This window comes from Paramisgurnus dabryanus, chromosome 1, assembly GCF_030506205.2.
Source record: "Paramisgurnus dabryanus chromosome 1, PD_genome_1.1, whole genome shotgun sequence".
Classification (NCBI taxonomy): domain Eukaryota; kingdom Metazoa; phylum Chordata; class Actinopteri; order Cypriniformes; family Cobitidae; genus Paramisgurnus; species Paramisgurnus dabryanus.
The window spans coordinates 13,238,661-13,266,496 of record NC_133337.1 but is presented as its reverse complement, the minus strand read 5'-3'; the positions used below and the strand labels follow the sequence as shown (position 1 = coordinate 13,266,496).

Here is a 27,836-nt window from a genome sequence, read left to right as displayed (position 1 = left end):
AGTAATAGCATCCTGGTTATGCAGTTATCAATACCAATATATATATATTAGCCTTCTATATAAATGTCACTTTTGTAATGTCCCATTTAATCAGTGTTTTACGTTGTTTGCTGGATTTTCTATTGTAATCTTAATCATGTTACCTGTAATTGTTAAATTATTAATGCTGCTATATGGTTTCAACAGCATTTGGGTATTAATTTAGGAATCTATGCAGCAAAAAATTAAAATAAAATAGAAGACCAAATTTTAAATGCTGGCCATAGGATGTGTAAAGCCCGCTGGTGGTGTTTGATTTTTAATAAAATAAATCTATTAACATATACATTGTAGTTGTGGTGCTTTTAAATTTTTGGATGGATGCGCCTAAATTTTTGCTGGTGCTCCTAACTCTTTAAAGTTGGGAGAACTAGTGCTACCAAATAAAAAAGTTAATTTTGAGCCCTGTAATTTCAACCCAGCTTTTGTAAACCTTCAAACCCACAGCACAGAGACGCACATGACTATCAGCAAGTTTTCTCAGCGCACATCTCACAAAGTGTCGTTTGTCTTTAATGAGATTGCTTCAAACACCAAATCAGAGATATTATACTTCATAAAGGAACAGCAGGAAGTTTAGCAGCTGTCAGCATCATATGAACTGTTTTGTCATTCACATCAGTCTTCATAATTCTGGAAGATGTGTTGGTTCTTCATTTTCTCTTTCCGAAGAGAAAGATTTAAATGCAAAGGGGTCTAAGCAGGACCTCTGTACCGATGTACCTCTCTGACACACATTAACAGTCTGTGACAGCCCATCATTTAACCAATACTGATATGCGCTGCGTTCATTAGCTATTCATGAAATCCAATTTGCTACAATAAGCTGCAATGCTTAGCTCCCACAAAGCCCTTTGTCATACTCTTTACCCAACGCTGTACTGGCCTTCAGTTTAATTATTTAATTAAAGTTATATTATTTAATTATGTGTTTTACATAAAGGAAATAACTATTGGTTTAATTATTTCCATCAGGACAAAGCACAGTTTAACTTCACTTACAGAATTGATTTATAAGAACTTGACCTTACCATCACAATCTATAGATTCTCTTCTTTATTCACTTGAATAACCATGAGGCATCAACAGATAAAAGACATACATTTTTAAGTGTTTGTAACATCATCGACAATGGCAATGTGTGTTGTAGGTGTGAAATGTTTAGGAAACTTATTCAAGATGCAGACTTATCAGTACTGGTCAGTCGTACATGACACGTAAGGGATAATGTATAGGGAGACGGTTGTTATCGCAGATTTGTTATTGCAATAGTTGTTATTGCAATAACAACTGACTGCCTATACATTATCCCACTAATAATGGCTATTTACCTTTTAAGTAAGGTAAGGAACATTAAACATTTGATGTATTTGCTTATTTTTAATGAATGCAGACCTTCCGAGAGGAAACCTGTTTACTTTCGGTTTTAAGATGTTCAAATAATCACACTATTTGGTTTAATCATTTATAACTAATGTCATATACTGTATGTTATTAAAAGAAATATTTTATTTAATTTTGTGTAATATTAAACTCTACCTGTTAAAATGATATACAGCATCTGGGTTACCGTAGTTTTGAGCAGTTGTTATCTGATGAAATGGCGTGACTGGCCAATCAGAATGAATGAGCCGTGTTATAGGAAGGATTTTTGTGACCACAAACACCATAACCTTAAAGGAATACCCTTTTGCCATATTAAACTATGTTATTACCTCAACTTAGACGAATTAATACATATCTATTTTTTTCAATGCGTGCACTGTACAGCACGTCATGAATGTGTTAGCATTTAGCCTAGACTCATTCATTCCTGTGGTACCAAACAGGGAAGCCACCAAACACTTCCGTGTTTTCCCTATTTAAAGACTGTTACATGAGGAGTTATACCAGTAAGTATGGTGCCACAAAATAAAACTTTTTTTGGTACCATAGGAATGAATGGGGCTAGGCTAAATGCTAACACATTCACAACGCGCTGTACAGTGCACGTATTGAAAAAAGATAGGTATGTTTTCGTCTAGGTTGAGGTAATAACATAGTTTAATATGGCAAAAGGGTAGACTATTCCTTGTGAATAAAAGGCTTTATTTTAAGGTTTCATTGATGTGACATGACACTGAGTTAGAAATACGTAGTGATGTCATTGTGTGAAGATGTATGGAAGCAATAAATTTATATTTTTTAACCAGTTTATTGAAACAAATCATATAAAAAGGACAAGCTCTTGAAAAAGAATCAAGAATCAAAAGAATTAAGCAGAACAAAGAGACTAGATTTTAAATTATTGTACTGAGATGTTTGCTCTATTTCAAGACATTATTTTAAGGTATCAAATGATTGCGGCTAACTTCAAGGCTGATGAAAAAACTATGCTGCATAAAAACCTTGTTCTGGATTAAATCTAAGACAGCATCAAATGTCCTTCAAGGGTAAAGCTATCTCAGAATGCACTGACACTAGGTCAGAAATACTGTTTAGAGTTTCTAAGCGTACCAATCCAATTAAAATTAAACTGGACTATCCTACCCAATGTTTGTGTATGCCAAAAATGTACTTCAAATGGACAAGTTGCTTTGGATAAACGTGTTTGCCAAATGCATAAATGGCTGCCAGAAGTGTAAATGTAGCTGCAGTTGACAGCCAGGGATTGGCTCCAAAAAATATAATTTCTATTCAATGCAATCCACATTTACTGCCACTGTTATCTCCACCTGGGCTTGTGTGTGACCTCCTGGCTTGTCATAAATGCTTTAGTATAGGATATGACAGGGTACTGTATGTTGTTGTTGATAAGTCGGATTTCCCTTTCATTTATGTCTTTAAATATCCATTCCAACAGCTTTTATTAAGCCTAAAAAAATAATCACAAGTTCACAATTGGGAAACAAATAAATGGCTTAGATGTAAAACCCACTAAGTGCATTTGGCATGATGTCTTAATAATAAGCATTTTTTATCATACTCTGAATGAATTTTGTTTAACAAACAGTAGGGGGTGGGTAAATCATGGGTTTAATATAATTTTTGGCTGCATTTCCCTTTAATATATAAATAATGTTTACAAATGTCAAAAAACCTGCAAAGTTTAATTGCTTTTCTGTTCACTTTTAATTAAAAGTCTGGACTGGGTACTGACTTCTCTTGTCACTTCTGTGTGGAAGACAAAAAAGCAAAATCTTTACAAAAATGTGTAAAACTAACGCTGTAGATTAATGCTAAAAGGTTTCATTGTGAGGTTTTGGCTCGGTCAGTTGTAAAAGTCGTGTAGCGGTCCCGAAATCCAAGAACGGATAACACTATTCTGCTTCAATCCAGTTTCCTGTAATGGAGAAAGTGATACATGTGTGTGATGTGTTTTGGTGTCTGATATTTTGTGCCACAGGCCATGCAGAGGGAGGGGAAGGACATCAACATAACAGAAGTCATGGACCGCTGGACACTGCAGATGGGCTACCCTGTGGTCACCATCAGCAAGAACGACAGTCTTGACAACACTGTCACAATCTCCCAGGAGCACTTTATTTATGACACAGATGCCAAGATCAGAGATCCTGAGCTCTTCAACAAAAGGTAGTCCTTCATATGTCAAACGTGATAAAAAGTTGTGACATTACACTACAACAACCATTTCAAATTCATCATTCTTGTTTGAGGAAACCGAAAAACTGCTAAGCTTGCAGGAGAAAGTAATCTGAAGGTTGATAAATGATTTATTAGTTGTAATTTAAGTCCTTCCCTTTCTGTTTTTACACGGCTATGTCATTTAATCTTCAGTATAAAACCTACAGGCAGAAATCTGTTAGTATGCCTTTATTTAGCTTTATTTATTCAAGCCACCTTCATCTTAAACTTTTTCTCCCACTCAGTCAAGCTTTGGTCTCCTGTAGAGGCGCTTTAAGCCCATTTTAAACAATAGCAAAGCTATGTTACAAGTAGGGGGTGTTTTTCCTGTCAGCTCCTTTGGAAGGTTTTCAGCTGAGAACCAGACAGCCTGCCAGAACGCAAGGGGATTTGGCACCAACGGAGATGTGAATGTAAAAGGTATAGAACCTTGCAGCCTTGCAATAATGTGCTGACGAAAAACTTTGACAGTAATAAAATGTAGTCGAAAAGGTCGAGTTCAAAGCAGATTTGGAGACAGGCCATGCAGCTTCAAACCAAGCTGTGAAATAGAAAGACTTCTATCCTGTGCCATTGTGCTTGAAACACATGCTGGCTTTATTTTTAATCCAGTATGCATTAGGGTCGGGTGGCCTTTCTGTGTTGAGTTGTTCTTCCTGTGTCAGTGTGGGGTTACTCTGGGTACACCGGATTCTCCCACAGTCCAAAAACAGGCAGGTTAGGTGAATTGGACATGTCAAACTGTCCTTCCCCAATTCAGGTGGATTAACTTATTAAATTATTCTCACCATGAATATAGCCATAGATGCTGGAAATGTGTTAAGAAAAAAATACATCGGTCTACAGCTCATTTGTATTTTTTCCCATTAGCATCTTTATACATTCTAAAAATGCTGTGATCTGTACAATCCGTGTGTTTGTTGTAGTCCAAGAAAAGAGATTTATGTTGGAAACGATAACTCGTGTCATCGTTTACTTTGGAGTATATCCCTTTTGCATAGTTAAAATGTACTAATACACACTTACACACCAAAGGAAAGGAAAAATAGTCAATTGAACCAAAGTTGCTCTTTAATAAAAATAACATGCAGTGTAACTGTATGCATATGCTTAGCTAGTGCCTGCATGAATAATATAAAAAAACAGTTTTGAATGTCGACTGGGATTGTGCCTAGAACGAACATTAGATTCTCCTGCAGGAAAGGGGAAGAGATCTTAGACTATCTGATGGCTGCAGGCAAACAGGATCCCCAGTTACAACTGTGGTTTTTAGCAAGAGACAAAATATCATAGATGTGATGTCAGGGGGATTTCAGTTTTGCCACATTGATCTGTGCTGCTACTGTCTCCACTAAGTCGTAAGTGAGAGCAGGACCTGAACTTTTACAATAGATCATTAATATGTAGAAGTGCTCTGCCTCTTGTTGTACAACACAGCACTTAGTGTATGTACATTGCATAGTTTAAATACCAGTTGTAAATGTGTTTTTTTGATGTACAATTTACTGTTCAGGTGAACTTTCATGTACGTATAAGACCACCTCCTCATTATCTTCCTAAATGATGACTACTGTTGTTTGAGCAAAACACTGGTGTGATAATAATCCACCATTAACTCTTTCATTTAGCATATGTTAAGCTGGTTTCTCTCTGTAGGGGTGATGGATTTCATCTCTATCCTCAATGTGTGACTCAAAGAATGTTTTATAGTTTCTCCTCCAACCTGTACATCCTACTCTCTTCTATCCAACTTCTCAAAGAGTCTCTGGACGCCAACTTAAAGTATAATGCAACCCCACAGAGAACAAAAGAAAAATTGGTGTTGGATAAAAGTGTGAAAATCTTCAAACCCTATCACAAATGTTGAGTCACACAAGCCCTAGTGGCTCATTACTGGCTGCTGGAGCCAACAGTGCCTAAAGATACGGAGATATTATAGCATCCATACAGAGAGACCGATGACTTCAGAGAGAAAGTTTTCAGAGTGAATTTCAAACACCTCATGTTTATATCCTATAGCAAAGATTTTTGGAGCTCAGGCTTAATGATTCATTAATTTCCAAATTACTTAAAGTTTTAGTTTAGGAATTCTGTCACGTGTGTGTATATATATCCAATATATGGAAAATTAAATGTCAAATCATCAATTTAATTTTATTGTAATGATGCTTCATCACATTGACAATGAAACAATAATTTAATTTAATGTTTTAATTTTTATTTAAGCATTTAATTTTCAAATTTGAGACATATTTTGCAATATAATTTTTTATTTTATCATTTAATTAATTAATTACAAAAAGACCAAAAATACATTCCATAGTTCCCCATTGACTTTTATAGTAGGAAAATCAAATACTATGCAAGTCATCAACTGTGTGCTTACCATACCAAAATATTTTTATTTGTGTACATGAATATTTTTATTTTGCTTCTATATTTGAATATAAGCATAAGCCACCAAATTATCAGCCTTTGGATGACTTTCATTTTCTTTTGCTTTCTTGTTCGTTCCCACTGTTTAACACAGATTTATGTAAATGTATCACTGTGTGATTTTATTTCGACACACACAGATGCTTCGATTATCACTGGATTTCATGAGAATTGTAAAAGTGCTCATATACCACAGTATCTCTCTCTATAGGCCTCTAACAAACGTATGGTATTTAACTGGTGTTGTCCAGCAGAGTTTCTACCATAATTAAATATTGACCTTGAAAATGTTGTTGTTGTTGTAGAGAGTTCCCAGTCAGTCATTTTACCGGTTCCTCATTAAGGCACAATCAAAAATAAAGACACAATAAATAAAACAAATCATTTTGATTTAGCTGAATTGGATTGTCATCATTAGTCTGAAAATGATTGTGTTTAAGAATCCAATCAATTCACCACCACCCAAAAACTACTCTTCACATATTAGACAAATGGATTTTTACATTCTCTAAAGAAGTGAGTTAATTTGAAATCCACTGGTCTAATAGCATTCGAGATATCATTCATGTCTGTAGAACAATAGGTCTGGGAGGAATTACATATTGAATATCTAAGTTAGGGTTTGTTCAAATACATTACACTATGTGATAATAATACAGTAGTCATGCTTTCCTTGGCAAACATCACTCATAAAAGATGTCTTATTTTATTACAATGATGTTCCATGCAGTGTGACAGCTATTAGACAGGCTTTTATTAGATATGTACTCGTACGTAGGGATAGTCAAACACACATACAATTAAAAACACAAACTGATTATAACAATACATTTGTATAGTGATATAAAGCTATACTGTAAAACAGCAAGAGAGAAAGAAAGCAACGTACTTAATAATACCATATTTTGTCCACCCCTGTGACATTTAAATCCCTGAGATAACGTACAAGCTTTTAATCTCTTATTTCTCTGTTTGTGTCATTTTAGTTTCCAGTGGCTAATTCCCCTGACCATCACGGTGGGAAACTTCAGTCACATATCAACTGAAACCATCATCTGGGTCTCTAATCATACAGGTAGGAATTCAAAAGGGAGTGTAAGGTTTTCCTTAACCTACACTGTAAACAAAATCCGTAAAAAATTACAATGGTATTGCAGCTGGGTTGCCGGTAAATTACCGTAGATTTAAATTTGTGTTATTTACTGGCAAGAGTTTGTTCAAAGTTGAATACATTTTAAATATTAACAAGTTTTTATCTTTACCGAATAAAACTATACAATACCAGCCTCATGCAAAGTATTCTGGGAACCAGAAATCATTATCAAACTTTTTCTGTTTTTTTGCTTCAGATTTTGTTTCCCAGAATGTTTTGCTTGATGCTGTTTTTCTAGTTTTATTCTGTAAAGACAAAGACTTCTAAATGTTTAATGTTCATTTAACTTTGAACAAAATGTTGCCAGTAATAACATAAATTTAAATCTACGGTAAGTTACCGGCAACCCAGCTGCAAATTTCTACGGATTTTTTTTACAGTGACTCAAAGTTTGCAAATATTTCCTTATAAAATGTCCTTTGATGATTAATTACATTTCCTATTAAAAAATACCTGTCTCAAATCGATTCTGAATTGCAAGGCTGCGATTCTGTGTTTCATGCACAGCTTGTGCGTGTACTATAGCATTTTGGTCAGTCAATTTTAAAATCAAATCAAAAATTATTATGAGTCGGAGTTGTTTATAACGCGACACTCATTAAACAAAATCATTTAAAATATTGTTTATTATCATGAAAATACCTTAAACAATTTGAAGAACAGCGATATACATCATGGTACTTCAGCGGCACAAATGGATTTTCTGCACTAGAGCTCCCTCTGGCTTGGGATGTGCTGGGATTTCACTGTAACTCATTAAAATTCATTCATTAAATAGGCACATCTGCACGATTAATGGTCACAGCCCTCATAAAATGTACTTAAATAGTTTCTGTTTGATAGGAATTAGTTTGCAGTAAGAGTCAAATTCTTGTCCAAAATTCTTGCACATAAAAAATACGACCTCAAATTGTGCCAATCACATTCACATTGTGCCAATCACGTGCCTCTGAAACTTTCCTCCATCATAAAAAATAATATCAGGTTCAATTTTCTGCATTTTTTTTATCCGTACCAAGCATGTTGAGAGTTTTTTTGACAATTGAGAACCACTGTACAAGTGAACACCAAAATCCAAAATAGCCTTTGACAAGTTGATTAGCTTTGTCTCGTGTCACAAAGTGCTGAACACAAAGAGACAGAATATAACCCCCCCCCCCAGTCCAGAGACAATTACGATGTTGTCTGAGTTATTAATGAAATAGAAATATGATAATTTTATTTGTCTAATCTTAATATTTTAAAGCGTAGACTGAGTAACTTAAGGCTAAAGTAGTTCATAGTTCATTTAAACCATATAAAAAATGCTCTAATCTTGCTCTAATCTCATAGTATTGCAGTACCCTTGTTTACCAGTAGGTGCCCCACAAGCACAAACCAAATACTTTGGAACGGCTTGGAAAAGCGGATGGTACTAATTTCAACTTAACTCTTTCGCGCCATTGACAAGATAACTCTTCAATTAAGAGAAAATGCTTCCCTGCCAATGACGAAAATTTCTGGCTTTCCGCAATACCGCTATTATCACTTTTGCAACTTATACAACCCGGAAGTAGCGTCTCGCGTGAAAGACAAAGAACTCTGTGTATTTATTAAAGATCGCTCTGCATCTGATCTCTATCAAGTCCTTCACAAAAATTTAATTATCTCAGCTTTTTGCTCAAAAATTGGTGTTTTTGAAGAAACCTACACATATTTGAAAAGTGATAAAAAGAGAACTAATGAAGGTAGGATGAAATGTTGAAAGGTTGAGGGTCTGTTCTTTTATTTGATATATTGTTTGTTTATATATTTAAAGAAGAACACTTTCTGGAAGGCATTAAACTTTTGTGAAAATCATGAAAAATCCTGACGCTGGCTGGCAACTTTTTAAAAAAACGCTGGCAGGGAAAGAGTTAATTAGTACAAAAGATTATACAGTATTGTGCTCAAGTTAACGTAGCTTGTTGCCATTTATCAATTCGTAGTGAACAGTGGTAACGTTATGAAGACATTTGAGTTGTATTGGGAATTATTTTGCAGCGGATTTATTAATAGGTTGCTTTTGGTCTGAAAAAAGTAAAACACGCCAAAGAGTGAGTATTTAGTATTGCACATTGAACTGTAGCAGTTGTCAGTGACAAGTTTATTTTTTTAATCCTTTAGTTATATTTGATTTTCATAAGATGTACAGTAGATCTAAATATTTGTCTGTCATCTAAATATTAGGCTGTCATTTAATGTGTGTCCCGTGTTCATGTGTTTGATACAATAAAGTTGAGCTACAGATCAGCTGTCAGAAGTGTCATTAAATGTTTCATGTTCTTGAACTCATTTATTTATAGAGATACAGCGAGTGGGTCACATGGATGGGGAGACGTGGTTGCTGGGTAACATCAATCAAACAGGCTACTTCAGAGTGAATTATGACCTCCACAACTGGAGACTTCTTATTCAACAACTGATGACAAACCCTACGGTACATCAGCCACAATGCTCACTTCAACCCCTGTCAATCTCTCTTCCTCCACACTTCCATTCACTTTCCATCTTTCTTTTGGCTCATTGCATTTTCTTTTAGTCTTAATGGAAGAGACTATTTTTTCTGTCATCATTTCTCTATTTTTCCTCTTGCTCAGTATCATGAGCAAGATTATCTGTCTTCAGCCTGCCTTTTTAAAATGTGTTCTCTGCTGCTCTTTTTCTGCAGATCATCTCTGTGGGAAACAGGGCAGGTCTGATAGATGATGTCTTCAATCTGGCAAGGTGGGTTCATTTTTTGTATCCAAAAAGCAATTTGCACTGTAATTTTGTGCATTAAAATGTGGAAATGGTTAAAAAATAATTAATAAATTAAACTTGTTGGGATCTTGGACTGGGCAGGGCAGCAGTCCAATCTCTAAAGGTACACACATGCTTTTGCATTTAGACTTAAAGTCTTGAAGAAGCAGTCTAATACCACATTACAGAACAGTCAGATCTTGTGAACTTCAATCCTAATTATTATTGACAGCTGCAGCTCTAGTTATTTTCCTGGCATTGTTTGTCTGCTCTCATCAACATGAGACCTAGCTAGCCTCAGCTGCGCTGGTGGATAATTTATAAGATCATGACTTGCCTCTAAAATCCTCTCTGTTCCCTCAATGTATAGATCCTGTAGAGTTTCATCATTAGTTGGAGTGTCACACAGGTCCATTACATAATGTGAGAGGAGGGACATAGAGAATGATGGGGGGGAGTGAGAGGATGGTGAATTGTGACACTGATGGGATTGACAGAACAGATTGGTTCCTAAAGCAATACTTTTTGATAGAAATTCTTTGAGGCTTTATCGAGGCACAGGCTGCCAAGCTCTTACTACTTTTAGGAACAAATGCTCTCCCTATGGTCCGATCTGTTTAATACCTTGATAATCTCGCTTATTTTGCATAATGAAGTCAAGCCTCTCAATAACTGGAAGCTGCAGGTGATAAGAGTATTACTGATGCACTTTTATAAGAATTTGATTTCCCAGTATACAATTGCAAATATTGCTTGCCTATGGCACTGCTTTGTAAAGATTGTAAAATTCATTAAGTTTGGACAGTGATTTGTATGCTTACAGTTTCTGACAATCTACATAAAAGCTATAAGGTAATTGTAAATGTGGACAGATTTTCCTCTATTTTATCATAATTTACTCACTTTCAAGTTGTATGAAATCTGCATACATTTCTTTTTTCTGCTAAACACAAAGATATTTTGAGCAGTGCTTGTAACCAAACTGTTTTGTAGCACTACTGACTTTCATTGTATTTTTCCTACTACAACTTGATGGGTGAGTAAAAGATGATAGTTTTGCGTAAACAATCCCATTAAGAATTATTTGAATCTGCCCAAAAGCTCATCAGGGCTGCTTAAGTCGCAAACTGTATGCACATTAACAATAAGAAATCCTATTATGGGGGACTCCTAGGACCAATGCGCATGCACACTGTAGATTGCCACGTGGCACGAAATGATATCCAACCAGAAAGCGAGATTACACATAACTGTGCGACGTTTGTGATGAAGTGTACACAGTGATAAAGTCCATGTTCACGCCATCTCCACGACCTCAACCAAACCTTTTGTTTACTGTGATTTTTCCCTAAAAAGCAATCCACATGCTAATGTCTTTTCTACATGCCCATCATCTGCCATGTTTGTTTACTGTGAAGTCACACTTGACAGCAAGAGATTTTGTAAGATTTTCCAAGATTTCACAGTCAGGAGTCTGGTGGTTTGTGAACACAAACAAAATATGTTGGTGTGTCCTGTGCTATCATGATTCACATAGCTGCAATCTTATAAGATTTTAAAAATCTTAGCTAGGGGTGTCACGATTCTCCAAATCCTCGATTCGATTACATTTTTCGACTCTAAGGTCACAATTCGATACTCACATTTTTTTAAAGCACATAAAAATGCTATGCCATTTTTAGACTAGACTTTTCTGAAATATAATATCTGACCTTGAACCCAGAGATGCCCTGCCATGTTAGTCGTGCTGCCAGTGGAAAAATATGGTACACAACTGATAAAATGAAACTTCCTGTCAGATGAACATTCCTGTCAGTACTTTGCACCTGAAAAACGCGCTTTTATTACCATCAGATGAGATTGTGAGACTATACCCCAATAAGTCATGTTTAAATGCTGTTTTCATAACTCTCAATCAAATTAAATAAGTTGTTGTGAAACTTAAACAGATCTCAGTTCAGAGAAACGACCGGTCCTGGCACAGGGCCGCTCTGCTGTGCACGCTTGCACTGACTGAGTACAGCTGAAGGCGGGAGGCGCTTGCTGTTTTTTGGTTTCCCATGTAAAGAGCATCTCGCGTGGTGTATCCTGTATCTGCCATGCTATTTTTTACCATTAGTGAGTTTTGTTTCTACACTCTAAAAAATACTGGGATGTTTTCAACCCAACGTTGGATCATAAAGGGATAAACCCAGCACGTTAGACGGCATGGATAATGGTGCCAAAAGGCGTCAACTCTTTCTTTAGCATAATGACTTGGCAAACTGATGACAAATCCCAAAAAGGGTTTATTGCTGGCACATTGAAAATGCAGCTTTGTTGTTTATTTAGTCTCATTCTTCAGCTATGCCTTATTTGCCAAACAGTAGAATAATTCAAATAGGACCGAAGCCAAATCCTTTTGCCCCTCGTTTATATTTAAGGCTACTTTATACATATTGCTTCCCTCTGGTGTTGTATACAGATAAACTTAATGAAAGAGAGTATGTTACCAGGTTGTTGTTTTTTTTAACCTCAGTGTTTAAATCTATGGAGGTGGTTATTGAGCACTTAAGAAGGGATAATGCCAAACTGCATATTAAAAACGACATTCTCATTAATCACAATGGAAAATGTGGCTTTGTTTCTCTGCAATTTACTGGGATGATAAAGAGTGTTAATATGTCTCTGTGAAACAGGATCGGCATTGTTTCATTTGTATGATGACTCAAGTGATGTTACCTAATTAAATGGCCCTGATGCACATGGAAATTACTCACACGGCTCATAAGCACAAAGCTCATTCAACCTGTATTGTTAATGTGAATTATTGGATCAATAAAGGAGAATACAGTGAGCGTTAGTGTGCACAAGTTTGGTAGTAAATATTATATTATTTATGAACACGATAATTGGGATTTTGGATTCATTGGATTTATAGCACGGGGATATTCTTCCCAACAGAGAGACTATTATGAATTATTCTTTAGTTGGGTTGTTCATTATTTTTTATTTCTGTAGAATAGAATAATTGCAATAATTCAGTGAAAATAATTGTTATATTTCTTCCTAGCTTTATGGGATCATTTTGACTAGCAATTTGGCTATTTATCATTTAAGGATCCATTAGTTCATTGCCTTTAAATATTAAACACCCTGTGAAAAAAATCACGCTTCCTGATTAGACAGAAACCTCTTACAATGTAACACAGAACTAAACTGTTCTACTTTTTATAGCGATGTTTAAATAGTTTGATTTCAATCTGTCAGGACCTCAGTTGTTACTAATGTAAGTTCATTGCAAATCAGTTTCTCTGGAAATGTTAAAAACCTCATTGGGTAATAGTGGGTGTCCGTGAATAACAGTGATTAATGTCCCAATTAAATGTGTGTTGGGTGAGTCTGTCCTCTACAATTTAATGAGTCTGTTTTTAAGTCAGATCACTTCCCTTCCTGTCTGACCTCTGGTACGGAGAGCGTATGAACCCTGCATGAAATGATGATGAAATACTGATAAATCTCCTGCAGTGTGAGTCAAAGACAGACTTGTTTTAAAAGAACCACAATAAAGTTGAGACTTTTAATGCTATATTTGTGAAATTTCATCTAGATTTGGGCATTTTTAAGTAGTGCAAACCCCTATGGTATGCATATCATCAGTAGTAGTGAGCTGTATTTGTAGGGATGCTTGGACTTATTGTTTCTGAGAATCACAGTCTTGTTTGATCAGAGCTCAAGGTCATGCTGAATACTTCATCTAAGATTTAATGTGTTGCTGTAAATGACGGTCTAAATGGTTGTGCTGTTAGTGTCCATAGTCTCTGCATAAATCCATAAAATATCTAAACACACAAAGTAAAAGACAACTGCACTTCTGTAGGAAAAGCTGTTTTTGTTTCAAAGCACATTATTACTCCACACGCAAAGCAGAATGCCTCAAGTTATCTTAAAAAATATAAATGAAGAAAACTAATCAAATGCTAACAACTTGCAACAAGGGAAAATATGCATAATCCTGCCCTACATTTTTAAGATTAAATCCAAAATGTGATTTAATTAGTTTATTTCTTGTATCTGTTTTGTTTGTCCTTATTTTAATCAGACTTACTATAGCTATGTTTACCCCCCTTCTCTTAATCTGTCTTTCAATTTCTCTCTTTTGTTTTTCAGAGCGGGCTATCTGCCCCAAAACATCCCCTTGCAGTTCATCTCATACTTGTCTCAGGAGAGCGAGTTTCTGCCCTGGCACGCTGCTAGTGGAGCTCTTTACCAGCTGGACAAACTACTGGACCGCACTGAAGACCACAGTCTCTTTAGTGTGAGTCTTTACACATTATCTCAGATGTTCACTTATGTTTTAACCTTGACGAATGCTGTATGAAAGACATTGCTGATATCTGGCACGCTAAATTAAGTTGGACATCCTCTTAAAGGGACACGCCACTTTTTTCATTTTCCAGCTCCCCTAGAGTTAAACATTAGATTTCTACCGTTTTGGAATCCATTCAGCTAATCTCCGAGTCTGGCGCTACCACTTTTAGCATAGCTTAGCACAATCCATTGAATCTGATTAGACCATTAGCATCGCGCTCAAAAATAACCAAAGAGGAGGCGCAATGATATTACACAGCTGCCAAAAATAGTCCCCTTAGTAACTTTCAATGCTAGGGGACTATTTTCGGGCAGTGCATAATATTGCGCCTCCTGCAGCCATGTTACAGCAGCAAAGTCCTTTATTATTACGCCAGAATGAGAGTATAGTCCTAGCTATATCTGCCTAGAAAATCACAACTTTTAATTTTCTGTCGGTCTTAATACATGATGTAACTACAGAAGAGTCAAGATTTAAATAGGAAAAATATCCAAAGTCTTTTGTTATTTTTTTAGGTGCGATGCTAATGGTCTAATCAGATTCAATGCATTATGTTAAGCTATGCTAAAAGTGGTAGTGCCAGACCCGGAGATCAGCTGAATGGATTCCAAAATGGTAAAAATCAAGTGTTTAACTCTAGGGGAGCTGGAAAATTAGTATATTTTTCAAAAAAAGTGTACTATCCCTTTAAGCTAGAAATATAGTCCCGTTTTACGCATACGCAAGGGTCCACGTAGATTTTTGTAACTGTGTGTACTTTATATTGGAGAATGTAGTACAGTATGTAGCCCAGGAGATGCATTGCATTTTGTCGCAATGCGCATGCGTAGAGTGTCTTTGTACACAAACAAGTCAAATAAACTATGCTTTGCGTGTGTGAGCACGAATGTGTGCAGCTGACGTTGTAGTTTAGCTTTGCCAGTTGTTACACAAGCAGTGTAAATAGTTCATTTTAACTGGCAAAACGGCAACACATCATTTACTCCTGTAGGTTTAGTAACAGTTTAGCAAATACACCTGACCTGTGACAGTCCAGTATCGGGCATAGAAACAAGCGTCTTATACATACATATCTGTGTATTAACTATTCCGCTGTGGCCAAATGATTGTCTCACGGCAGTAAGAGATCATGAAGAAGAGCAGTTATGCTAAATTAGCCATTACATCACCTGCTGTGCTATTTTACTGGACCATATGGCAAGGCAAAACACAGACACATGCTCAGCTCTTTTTACTCCTAAACAACACAAGAGGGCTTTTCACACTGTGCTTAACCCCCAGATTATGTTCGTTCTGAACTTCGCTTTCAACTCTGGGTAGAGAAACGCATTAGAAGTGGGATTATCTCTCTGCTCTGCTCTGAAGCAGGGTTAGCAGTGATTTTGTAGAGTTAACCCCACATTTCATTGGCAAACGTGTGTCGTGTAAAACAAAGGGAGGTTCAAATGTTACACGTACATTGGCTTAGCAACAGACAGACAGTCAGAAATGTAACAGTATGTACTATATACAATCACAGAAGCCTGGTTTGCTGTTTAAACAGACATTTTAGTGCTTTAAGGAAAAGTAATATATAAAAAATGAGAAATGGTGATGGAAAACACCTGAATTTAGACAAAAATATTGCATAAGGCTTTAAGCAGTTTTTTAGTAAGCAGCAGTCATAATGATCTAGTCTTGACTGATTATGCCAATAAAAACGGTAAGCTGTTTGGCATAGAACTTGGCTTTGTCTGAAATAGCCCCATATAGACGGTTTCAGCAGTAACAACGTAATCTAATGGCTTTCATGGAACAAAAGTTACTTCTTATAATACATTAGTTCCTAAATGTATTCAGAAATTTTATTTGTTCGTTTAGCGCAATATTTTAATAGGCCTTAGTTATTTAAGATAAGGTTAAGAAAAGATTTACTTACATTTATAAAAATAATGTATATAAAAAAACACTGCTATTTTTTTTCAATTATTATTATACATTAAATAATAGAATTTAAACAGTACATTTACAGAAATAGCTCTGCAGCCCTCCGATAAAATGTTAATCCCAGAAATGGCCCCAAGCCATTTAAATAGTGCACTATTTAAGGGGACATCCATTTTTAGTGATGTCCGAAATTATAGTTGACATTATTGAGTGCACTCATTCAACCCCACAATGCACTGCAATAGACCCCTTTATCACCCACGTCACTGTGAGGTCACCGCTCTAGCTGGAGGCAAAAAATAAGTAGGAACTCATAGCCGACGTGCTAAAAGTTTGAGTTATTGACTTTAAAATGTCATCTTGTTGTGTTTTTGGCTGCCAGATTAGAAGGAACAGCACTTTTGGTTCAAAAATTAAGTTTTACCGGATCCCGGCAGACATTTCTTCACAGAAATCAAGAAGACAATTGTGGTTGAATGCAATACGGAGTACAGACTAGACGGAGACGATCATAAATAGTACTCGTGTTTGCAGTGCACACTTCATATCAGGTAAAATAATCTATGCATATGTACTGTTTTGTTGGTTTTATCTAGTACAAATCAGCAAGTTTCTGTTTTATAGGTGAAAAGTCGCCAACCGCGCTATTGTTTAGCTTAAATGTTAAACAAACATACAGCGATAGATGTGTATGCCATCGTTTGAATAGTCTCTTAAAATAATCCACAATGCTAATCATAGTTAGCCCAGTGATAGGTTACATAAGACAGTAAGCCTAGACAAAATTACCCAAACCACCTGAAAGTAATTCATATGTTGTCTAGGAAATATCTAAAACCTGGTTAAAATCGCAAGAGTTAATTTACAAAAATACCTGTCACGGTCCCGCAGAATCAGTGACTGTATATATACGGACAGATCCGAAACTAATTCTGCATCCATGTTTAATAAATCCCTCCTAAAACATGCTCGTTTAAGCTTGTCAACATAGCCTCTGCGGCTCTTTCTGCCTCCAGCTAAGCCCCGCCCACACAAATACGTCACAATGTTTACCAACTGTAAAAGGGTCTATAATAAGTGTACAACCGCTGCTCATCCACTGAGTCTCGCACCGAATGAATTCTCGCGACTCTGTGGAAGATGGCGCCCATACTGCAGCGTGTCTGGCGAGCTCAAGTGTCCGAATTCACTCATTCGTTTTTATTTACATATTTGAATGAACTATATTAGTTAACAAATGATAGTGAATGGGGGCACATGAGGCTATTTTGGACATTTTACTCTATGAAATGTCCGATTAAAAAGACTCAGGGTTACTTCTTAACCACTGATAAAGTATGAGTGGTGTGAAACAGATAGCTCTGTGTTCTGTTTACCCAGGTTTAGTAAACTTAGGGCAGTGTTTCCCAATTCTGGTCCTCAAGTACCCCCACCAGAAAGTTTTAGATGTCTCCTTATTTACCACACCTGATTTAACTCATCAGCTTGTTAGGAAGGCATGTTAACCATTCTGGAAGGAGGGTGATGAGTTGAATTAGGTGTTTTCAATAAGGAGATATTTAAAAACTTGCTGTATGGAGGTCTGTGAGGACCAGGATTGGGAAACACTGATCTAGGGTTAAAGTTTCTGATGTCAACAGCTTGACATTTTTCAAATGCTTTTCATTTGTTTCTCTACCACCTTAGACATTAAAATGACATATTTACATGAAAGAGCTGTGTGTATATATATTTTCATGTGAAATCTGCTGGTGTAAAATAATCATTCGTCAGTGTGGGTTATGTTGCTGAATACTGAATAAATGTGGCGAGTCATACAGTATGTAAATGTGCTTGTGTGATGTTATAGTTTGTTTAATCATTGTTTCCATTTGTTCTCTTCTCTTATCAGGACTATGTGCTGAAACAGGTGTCACCAAAATATCACAAGATGGGTTGGCCGACCTCTTCCTCTGAGGGATCATTCATACAGGCTGCTTATCAAGCAGAGTGAGTTTATCTTAAATGCCATGTCTATCTTAATCATTATAAACTTTAAAGTAGTTTAACTGGAAACACAGAACTGGAAACCGTAAGCCAGAGATTTTGTGCCTGCTAGTAACATCAGTTAATGCACATTTACATTTTTCATTATTTATTTCTAATTTTTTAACATTCTCCTGCTTTAAATCCGTCCAAAAAATGTTCTGTGTTTCCTCCTCAGAGAGTTACAGAGAGAGGTGATCATGCTAGCCTGTAGTTTTGGAAACAAACACTGTCACCGACAAGCAGTGTCTCTTATTTCAGACTGGATTTCCAGCAACAAGAACAGGTGAGGAAAACTGTGCATCTGTGCCTTAAGGCCAAAACATAACATAAAGATAATCGGGCTGAATTTGGGCAGAATTTCCCCTTTCTGACAATCCTAGGTTAAGTCCCAGTCATCTTTGTGGTTGAACTGATTATTTTATCAGATTTTCCTGTGGTGTGTGGCCTGTTAACTCTTTCCCAACCAGCATTTAAAAAAGTTGCCAGTCAGCGCCAGCATTTATTATGATTTTCACAAAAGTTGGATGCCTTCCAGTAAATGTTCTTCTATAAATATATAAACATACATTATATCAAATGAAAGAACAGACCCTCTGCTTTCAAACAAAAAAAATCTTCATTTTTTTCTCTTTTTGTCACCTCTCAAATATGGGTAGATTTCTTCAAAATATTTTATTTATAATTGCATTTTTATAAAGGACTTTTGTTAAAGGATTAGTCCATTTTCTTAAAAGAAAAATCCAGATAATTTACTCACCACCATGTCATCCAAAATGTTGACGTCTTTCTTTGTTCAGTCGAGAAGAAATTATGTTTTTTGAGGAAAACATTGCAGGATTTTTCTAATTTTAATGGACTTTAATAGAGCCCAACATTTAATACTTAACTCAACACTTAACAGTTTTTTTCAACGGAGTTTCAAAGGTCTATAAAAGATCCCAAACGAGGCATAAGGGTCTTATCTAGCAAAACGATTGTCATTTTTGACAAAAAAAAATAACAAATATACACTTTTAAACCACAACTTCTCGTCATGTAGATCCGGTCGTGATGCGCCAGCTGACCCCATGCAATACGTCATGACGTCAAGAGGTCACAGAGGACGAACGCGAAACTTCGCCCCAGTGTTTACAAGTGTGTTGAAAGAGGACCGTTCCTACATTGTTGTATGTCAACTGATACTAATTAATGTCTTTGTGTCAGTTTATTGTTTACAATGGTCCGCAAATGTGCGTTTTATATATGTAACACGTGACCTCCCTACGTCACTACGCATTTACGTTAGGTCGCGCTGGACCGGACCTACATGAAAAGTTGTGGTTTAAAAGTACATATTTTTTATTTTTCTTGTCAAAAATGGTGATCGTATTGCTAGATAAGACCCTTATGCCTCGTTTGGGATCGTTTAGAGTCCTTTGAAACTCCGTTGAAAAAAACTGTTAAGTGTTGAGTTAAGTATTAAATGTTGGGCTCTATTAAAGTCCATTAAAATGAGAAAAATCCTGCAATGTTTTCCTCAAAAAACATAATTTCTTCTCGACTGAACAAAGAAAGACATCAACATTTTGGATGACATGGTGGTGAGTAAATTATCTGGATTTTTCTTTTAAGAAAATGGAATATTCCTTTAAAGGTATTGTATGTGATTTTGAAAAATGCTAACTTTAGCCTACAAGCACTCCAATCACGATCCCACCCTCTATCAAATCGCCATCCGAAGCCACGCCTCCTCCAAAACACATGAACACGTACAGACAAGAAATCATCTCAAGTCCCATTAACCAGTAAGAAAACTTTCTAGTAAAAGTGAATAACATTACCAAAATAACAAACATAAACAATGGTTTTAAATTATAATTAGGAACAGAACATTTTTCGGCTGTGTACAACCGTAGTAGTTTGCTTATAATTTTAAAAACATAAATATTATTATGCTAATTCGTACATGTACACAAACTTCATAAGCAACACAATGTTCCATCAATATAGACACATACCGACTTTCCAAAAGAAACACTGCAAGCCCTTTGATCATTTGATACCCTTTTGCTTCCCGCAGCTGTTTACATCTTGTAAAAAAGCATTAAAGTTTTGCTCTTTGCTGATCCAAACGGTTTTTGTTTCAAAAAATGTCTTTAGTTTCGTGACTCCTGTGCAGTTGTCATTTCAGCAGGAAAATTGGTCTAGCCCTGTTTACAGAGTGGACATGAACGTGCTGATTACGTATGATGTCTGCGTGAACAGGGTGCGCAGTAACATACAAACACAAGTTTACACTGCCTTTAAGAGATCAGATTCAGAACAATGATCCAAACATACACAGAGTTTTTACTGTTTTTGAAACCATGCATGCTTTAGTGTTTTGTAAGTTGTGTGAGAGCACCACCTAGTGGATAATAGCTGAAATATGGATTGGCATAAAACTTGTCATTGGCAGAAAGCGGTTTCTCTTAATTGACGAGATCACTCTTGAATGACGAGATAAGAGTTAAGAGTGAATGAACCTCGGAAGCACTTCAGAGATTGTAACGTGAAATGATACCCAATCAGAAAGCGGGCTGATGAAAGACGAAACCAACAACCGCAGTCATGACACAGCAGGTACAGTCCAGAGTGAGATAGATATGTCAATGCAATGAGACGTAAAATGCAGTCCACAGTATAATTTTTTTATGCCCGTCTTCTGTCATGTTTATTGTTAAGTCACGTTTGACTAGCCTAGAAATCTAGACGCACCCTAGCGGCCGCAAAATATATTTGCTGCCAGGGTTTAGTCTAGGCACTCACAATACACTTAACAGCTCCAAAAACCAAAATTTGGTCAGGCCAATCACATCGTGTGTAGCGTCTGTGGGGCGGGCTTAACATGATGACGACAGAGCTGCAACGGTTCCTACTTGAAAACAAAGAATGGCTGCTGCTGCTGGCGAACAGCTTTCTTTTGAAGCGGCTTTCGCCGCGACTCTGGATGACTTAGACTTATGTTTTTCTTTGAGAGAAGAGCAAATAACCCTACTGAAGTCCTTTTTAAGCAAGAAAGATGTGTTTGGAGTTTTGCCGACTGGTTTACGGTAACTACGTCACCTTCTTCGTTGCTCTGATTGGTCATAGCGCTATCCTATTGCGTGCAGAGGCATTTTGAGGGACAACCTTATATCCCGCTCCTTGCATTGAGCCGTTTGTGTGAAGAGTTGCCAGACCTTACATCTTGATGTAGGTCTGGCTAACCAGGCTAACGTTTGACCACAAGAGAGACATTGCAAGATTTCCACGAGATTTCCTGTGTTCTCCGTTGAGACTCACATTGTTTGTGAATGGAATTTGAAGATGTGTGGTTCGCTGTTATGACCACATAGCGACACTCCACACACACTAGGAACAAAACTGGCAAACTGTAGATTTTTTTTCTAATCATGTTTCTAGTCTCTTACAATTTGCAAATCTGATAAATTTGAAATCTTTTAGTGTAGCCCTAGCTTTTTAGTTTCGTGTCTATAAACAAAGTTTTTCCTGCAATGCTGCTGAAACTGCAACCTTGAATCCTAAGAATTATTTATGATTCATCTTCTATTTCATGCTGTAAATTAATAATAAATAGACTTACAGTGCAACACTGTCATAATGTCTGGTCTTCATAAACCACTTATTCCATGTGGTTCTGTTAAATTAGTCATTTAAACTGATACACAAGTCCAATTTCTGTTACAATCAGACCTCTCAGAAAGTAAACTTCGTTGCTTCTTAAATCAGCCTCTTTCTTTAGCCTAAATGCTAGTGTACAATGTGCAGTTACATGTGCATCTATCATTCTGAAAGCGTACTAAAGCAATGATAGGAAAAAATTGAGATGAGTGAATATATTTGTAATGTATGACACTAAATGGTGGTGCTGGTGTTTGAGGACACTGAGCTTTGATTAATATGTTCGTCTAGGAAACCCTGCCAACATTTATGCAGTAAAGCAGTTATTCCACATGTCCATGGTTCATGTGCTTTATTTCACATTGATGTTCACATGAATGTCAGTAATTCACCTTCAAAAAATAAGAGCTTGGTGAATTGCTTATATAACAAAATATATAATGTATATGCATAAGACTTGCATAAGATGCTTTAGTGTCCCTTTTATACCTTGAACAACAAATGTTTGCCTTTAGTTTTAAAATTGATCTGTTAGATATACTGTAGACAGTTTCATCGGATACAGGTACGTTGTTGCAGTTACGCACCTAGACCAAAGCATTTTGGTTTGCTCAAGATGAGGGGAGACGACGAGCATGGATCACATCTGTGCTGAGAGGTTTGGCCGCCAGGCAAGAATTAAAGGACCTGTAGCTTGGTGTTGCATGACTCGTGACTCGCTCCTCCCGCAGCTCGTAACTCCTCCTTCCGAATTTTTTTGTACGTTATTGGAAAGAATCACTCTTTTGTTAATCTGATAAAACTAAAGACTATTCAGAGATATGAAGGATATAATACTACTCTATAGGTACTCCAGATTAACATCATATACGCAGAAACAGCGTGTGTTATGGAAGCTTTAATTTAACACTGTAGCGTTAGCTTAGAGTAATAGTTGATACGCATTGGATATGATATATGAAGGAAATATTGTACTTTAAAAGGACTCTGTTGTTATTGATTCTATGTTGAAGTCTAGTTTAGTCCACAAAAGCTGTTTGTTTATGTTGTTTGCTGCTGAAACCATCAATACTGCTGTCTGTTTTTCCCAATGATATTTTTTATGTTGATGCTTATCTCACCGTGCTGTGTTAAAGCAACACCAAAGAGTTTTTTTTTACCTTAAAATAACGTTTCCAAAAAGCTTCAGTGGTTCATCCACTTGAAACAGGGTGAACGGCACTTTCACATTTGCTTTGCAGCCCTCTATCGGCCAAAACCGCACTAAAAAAAGTTTCCAACCGTCGGGTCGTGGTCCTGAAGTTCCAGTAAAAACTACAAAAACTTGCTTTACGGCAGACCTACAATCCAATCAGAGCCAGCGATGCTGGAATATTTACGATAGTGGTAATGGACAATAACGCTTCTAACCTATAGGGGGAGCAAAGAGCAAAAACTCTTTAATGTTGCTTTAAAAACACTCCCCCTTTGCAGTTGTTTTGCAATGCCTGTGCAACAAAAAACAAAGTGTGGCAGTGAGTTTTACTCGCAATAATATGCAGAAAATGTGACATTCTATTGCACTAGATGCTGTTTAGAGATGCTGTTTTTGTTTTGTTTTTTGGTCACGAGTTGGCATTAACATGTAATCGACTGGAAACAAGATAAAGCATTTTTGGCATGCTGTCCGTGGAGAGGGCTCCGAGCTCTAAATTGTAGCCTGAACCCAGATTACTCCCCCTCTTTAACTGGGATAGATGAAAATAGCTGTGTGTGAGGTGATGGGGTGGAGGAGGGATGCTGCAAAAACTGTCACGGGACAGGGATGGGACGGCTACCTCTTTGCGCTGATTGGTTGGATCACATGACCATGCTCCTCCCGAACTTTATGTAATGCCAAAAGCTGATAAAGTGGAGGAGCATAATCAAAGTTTGCTCTGATAAAAATCTTATGTGGCTCCAACATGGTATAATAATGACATCAGATAGTTAAACTCTTGTACTTGGATATGTTGTATTTCACTGAATGATTAAAATATTCATATTCCACTGTATTTGTATGCGACACAGTCTTTGGCAACACAGCTGAATTCATGTTTTCTACATTCTGTGAAAACATCACCTTGATATCTTTAATATTGACTGAGTGAGGTCTTGTCCATGATTGAAATTAAAGTCAGTGATTGAATTTAAACTTAAATTTAAACTGATGCTCCAAATCTTATAATTAAATCATGAGACTATATCCTGAATTTTGCACAAAGTATCACGTTCTGTATGATAATCCAAGATATAGTAAGTCAAGGTTTTTTGAAAAGAGTGAGTTTACTATACTGTACGTCAAGAAATAATAACACGGTAAAACCTGTTTCTAAATTTTATACTGTAGACCAACAGCTCTGTCTCATTCTTATTTTTAAATTGTATTGCTGACCACAAATTTGATCTTTTTAATGTGCTCTTCATCCTCATTTCTTTAGAATTGACCTCCAGTCCTGCTGGGATAATAAAATGTCTGTTCAATTTAATATTCAAGGATGATCACATCATAAAAGAGGAATATGTTAGACCTTTATGTCTGTAATGTCATAGAAATGACCTACGGCATTTATGAGAATCTGCCAAGAGAGAGCTAGAGAGAAAGAGAGATATGGACAAAAATTCTTATTTTCGTTATTTTGGAGAAAGCTGAACTTATTTTTTGTGCACTGTTTTATTGTATTATATGCTCACACAAAGAATCTTTTTAAATAGATCAAGGAAAGAAAAGTCTCAGATGGTTTATACAGAATTTGCAACAGCCTTGTATTATACATGTGTGAGCTTCACAATGCTATTTATTCAAGCAAGTTTAACCTCATCCTCCGGTTACAATATCATCAGTCATAAAAAACATTTTTGTTTAGTTCTGAAAATGATTTATGAAATTTAAATTATCCTAATTTCATTCCATGTCACGAATAATTTTCTTTAATGTTTGATGTTTTCAAATGCACTCATTTTCCCTTTCAGCTCCCGTCATAAACAAGACTTTAGTGCAATTTCAATCTATACACTCCAATTGGATTCGACATAATTTAATTTCTTACTTTAGGTTTGGTGTATTTTTCCATCCAAAACTCCCAGAGGCTCTAATGGATCATTCAGAATTAGTATGTCTTTTTTGGCACTTTGTTCGAGCAAATCATAAAATCACTCGTGTCTCCTACAGGGTTTTGAAGTTTTTTTTTTACAAATATTACATGCTCGTTTTATAGTTGAGATTTTTCTTTCTGGATTTGATCTAATTGTAAACTGGAGTTTTTGTGATGTGTTGTGTAACCGGGATATTTTGTTAGACTTTTTTTGTACAGTATAGCTGCCCTCCAACTAAGTTTACTTCACATGCTGTACAGGCCTTTGGTGATGTATTGGGTCAGATTTCCACCACATTTATTCTGACCTCGAAAAAAAACATATTAACAATGTTAAATGGAAAATCATGTCCAGCCTATAAAGTGTGCATCAATGTTTTGTCCAACAGGATTCCACCCAACGTGCGGGACATTGTGTACTGCACAGGTGTATCTCTGATGGATGAAGATGTGTGGGAGTTTATCTGGATGAAGTTTCACTCCTCCACTGCCGTCTCTGAGAAAAAGATTCTTCTGGAGGCCTTGACCTGCAGTGATAACATCTTCCTGCTCAACAGGTTTGTTGACAACGTTACATCTTACTTGAAAAAAATAGCATTAAGTGAGACACATATTGATTTAACATTAAAGGTAGGGTCCATGATCTTTGAAAGCCAATGTTGACATTTGAAATCACCTAAACAAACACGACTCTACCCCGTAGAGTCTACCCCCGACTTTTTTTAATAGACCCGCCCAACACATACACAACCCAGGCAACGGTATCGTTTAGTAGATGTGCACCTTACTGCTGATTGGCTACAAGTGTGTTTTGGTAGTCGACCAGACTCCCTTTTCCGAAGGTTTTTCAGAAATCGTGCACTCTGCCTTCAAGCAATCAGTTATTAGTAACTTATCGTCTCCAATGTAAATCTCTTTCCTTGGACTACAACAAACACACGGATTGTAGGCAACAGTTTACTTCCTGGGATTGGTGATGTAGTAAAGACCGTCATTATCATAATTCTTCCCGCTTGGACTTAACTCCAGTTAGCATTGAATTGTGAGCGAATCTTTCAAACATGGTAAGGATCGTCACATTTCCGGCTGACCTTAGAGGTATTCAGGCCGATCACAACGTACAGATTATGTGGCCTATCAGGGACACAGTGCTTTTCAAATCTGTGCGTTTCAGGAAGAGAGTGAAATCTGGAGCTACAAAAATGTACGATATGTGGAAAACATTGTGTTTAAATACCATGCAAACACATTGTATTATACAAAATACACAAAATATTGTTGTTTTGTAGCAATGAAATAATAGGTGCTCTTTAAAGACAATGGCCGCCGTAGGAGCTTTTCCTACAAATCTCAATGGTGCCCTAAATCTTCTACATGTTTAATAGCAGGATGAGCACAGTGACGGATTGCATGCTGTCCAGACCAGTCGAGGAGATCCCAGACCCCCACTCGTTCTAAACCGGTTCTCTCCGGGCATGCTGGGGGTTTGACGTCTCCATATATTTTGGTTCATTCGGTTGGCTTTTTTGTGGTTGCACTGGGAGAGATCCACCATGATCATCTGTGCAGTAAATGTTCAGCTTTCTCAACACACTGATTCATGTGGGGGAAAGTTTCAGTGTTGAGATCGATGAGGCTGCCTTGCTGCAGACAAACGATCAACAAACTTAAACAATCTGGGCATCTTTATATTTATGTTAAAGATGCTATTCATCGTATTATAGAGGTCACTAAGGAACCTCTTCATTTATTGTCTGGTAATTACCTTAAAGGTAAAATCAATGTCTTACATGCTCTCAGTAATCCGTAACTTAGCTGCTATACACAATACACCTGGTGCAAAAGCCTCGAAATGCCACCTCTGCCAAAAATGAGATCTGTGCGGAAATGTCCTGCATTTTTTCTCAAACAAAGATTAATTTTCAGAGCCATCCCTGCCTCTGATGTTATCTCTTTGTTTTCTGGTTTACATGGATTCTTTTATGGTTATTGTCTGGGCTCAGCCAGACTACCATCTATTGAGGCCAAGGTCAGCCTTGTCTCTACCTGAGACGTCACGGCCATAAACCTGTAACACTTTAGCAGCTTAGAAAGTCCTCCTCTGATTAGTTGAATTATACAGGGAGATGTGTGTCGTGTACTTTATCAGTCCTCATAGAAAAAACACTACCCAGTCTCACAAAGTTTCGTGATATAGTCACGTATTTTTTTGATTCTTTTTTCGTGCTATTATCACGAAATTTCGTGTTTTTTCGTGATCGTATAACGAATTCCTGTTTTCGTGTGATTATCACGTATTGGTTACTCAACTGCTTTTTCCTATTTTTAAACCATTGTCGCTTCGGTTTAGGGTTAGATTTGGTGCTTGCATTAGAATGTCACTTTATATATTGGTTTAAACTATTTTTTCTGATTTATTTTTTTATATGTCGCCTGACGTTGGGGTTAGAGTTGGGTTTGGTTAGGGATGTCAATTTATGTAAATCTAACCCTAAACCGAAGCGACAATGGTAAGAAAATAGGACAAAACAGTTCAGTAACCAATACGTGATAATCACACGAAAACAGGAATTCGTTATACGATCACGAAAAAACACGAAATTTCGTGATAATAGCACGAAAAAAGAATCAAAAAAATACGTGACTATATAACGAAATTTCGTGAGACTGGGCTGAAAAAACAACACAAAGCACAGCTTAAAGTCTTTAAAAGACATCCAAGAGTTTTGCTTGACGCAATTAGTGGAATAAAAACAAATATGTA

At 36.6% G+C, this 27,836-nt stretch overlaps 1 protein-coding gene across 1 annotated transcript in view; it reads left to right on the top strand.

Moving 5' to 3' along the window:
• The window catches only part of LOC135760667 (thyrotropin-releasing hormone-degrading ectoenzyme-like), a 105,906-nt gene that overhangs the window by 65,690 nt on the left and 12,380 nt on the right, over window positions 1-27,836 (top strand). Inside the window, exons 10-17 of the mRNA XM_065274750.1 lie at window positions 3,425-3,612; window positions 7,086-7,174; window positions 9,577-9,710; window positions 9,942-9,997; window positions 14,162-14,309; window positions 18,181-18,278; window positions 18,493-18,600; window positions 25,462-25,629. Of these exons, the coding sequence (XP_065130822.1) occupies window positions 3,425-3,612; window positions 7,086-7,174; window positions 9,577-9,710; window positions 9,942-9,997; window positions 14,162-14,309; window positions 18,181-18,278; window positions 18,493-18,600; window positions 25,462-25,629 (989 nt within the window). The remainder of the gene's footprint in view (window positions 1-3,424; window positions 3,613-7,085; window positions 7,175-9,576; window positions 9,711-9,941; window positions 9,998-14,161; window positions 14,310-18,180; window positions 18,279-18,492; window positions 18,601-25,461; window positions 25,630-27,836) is intronic.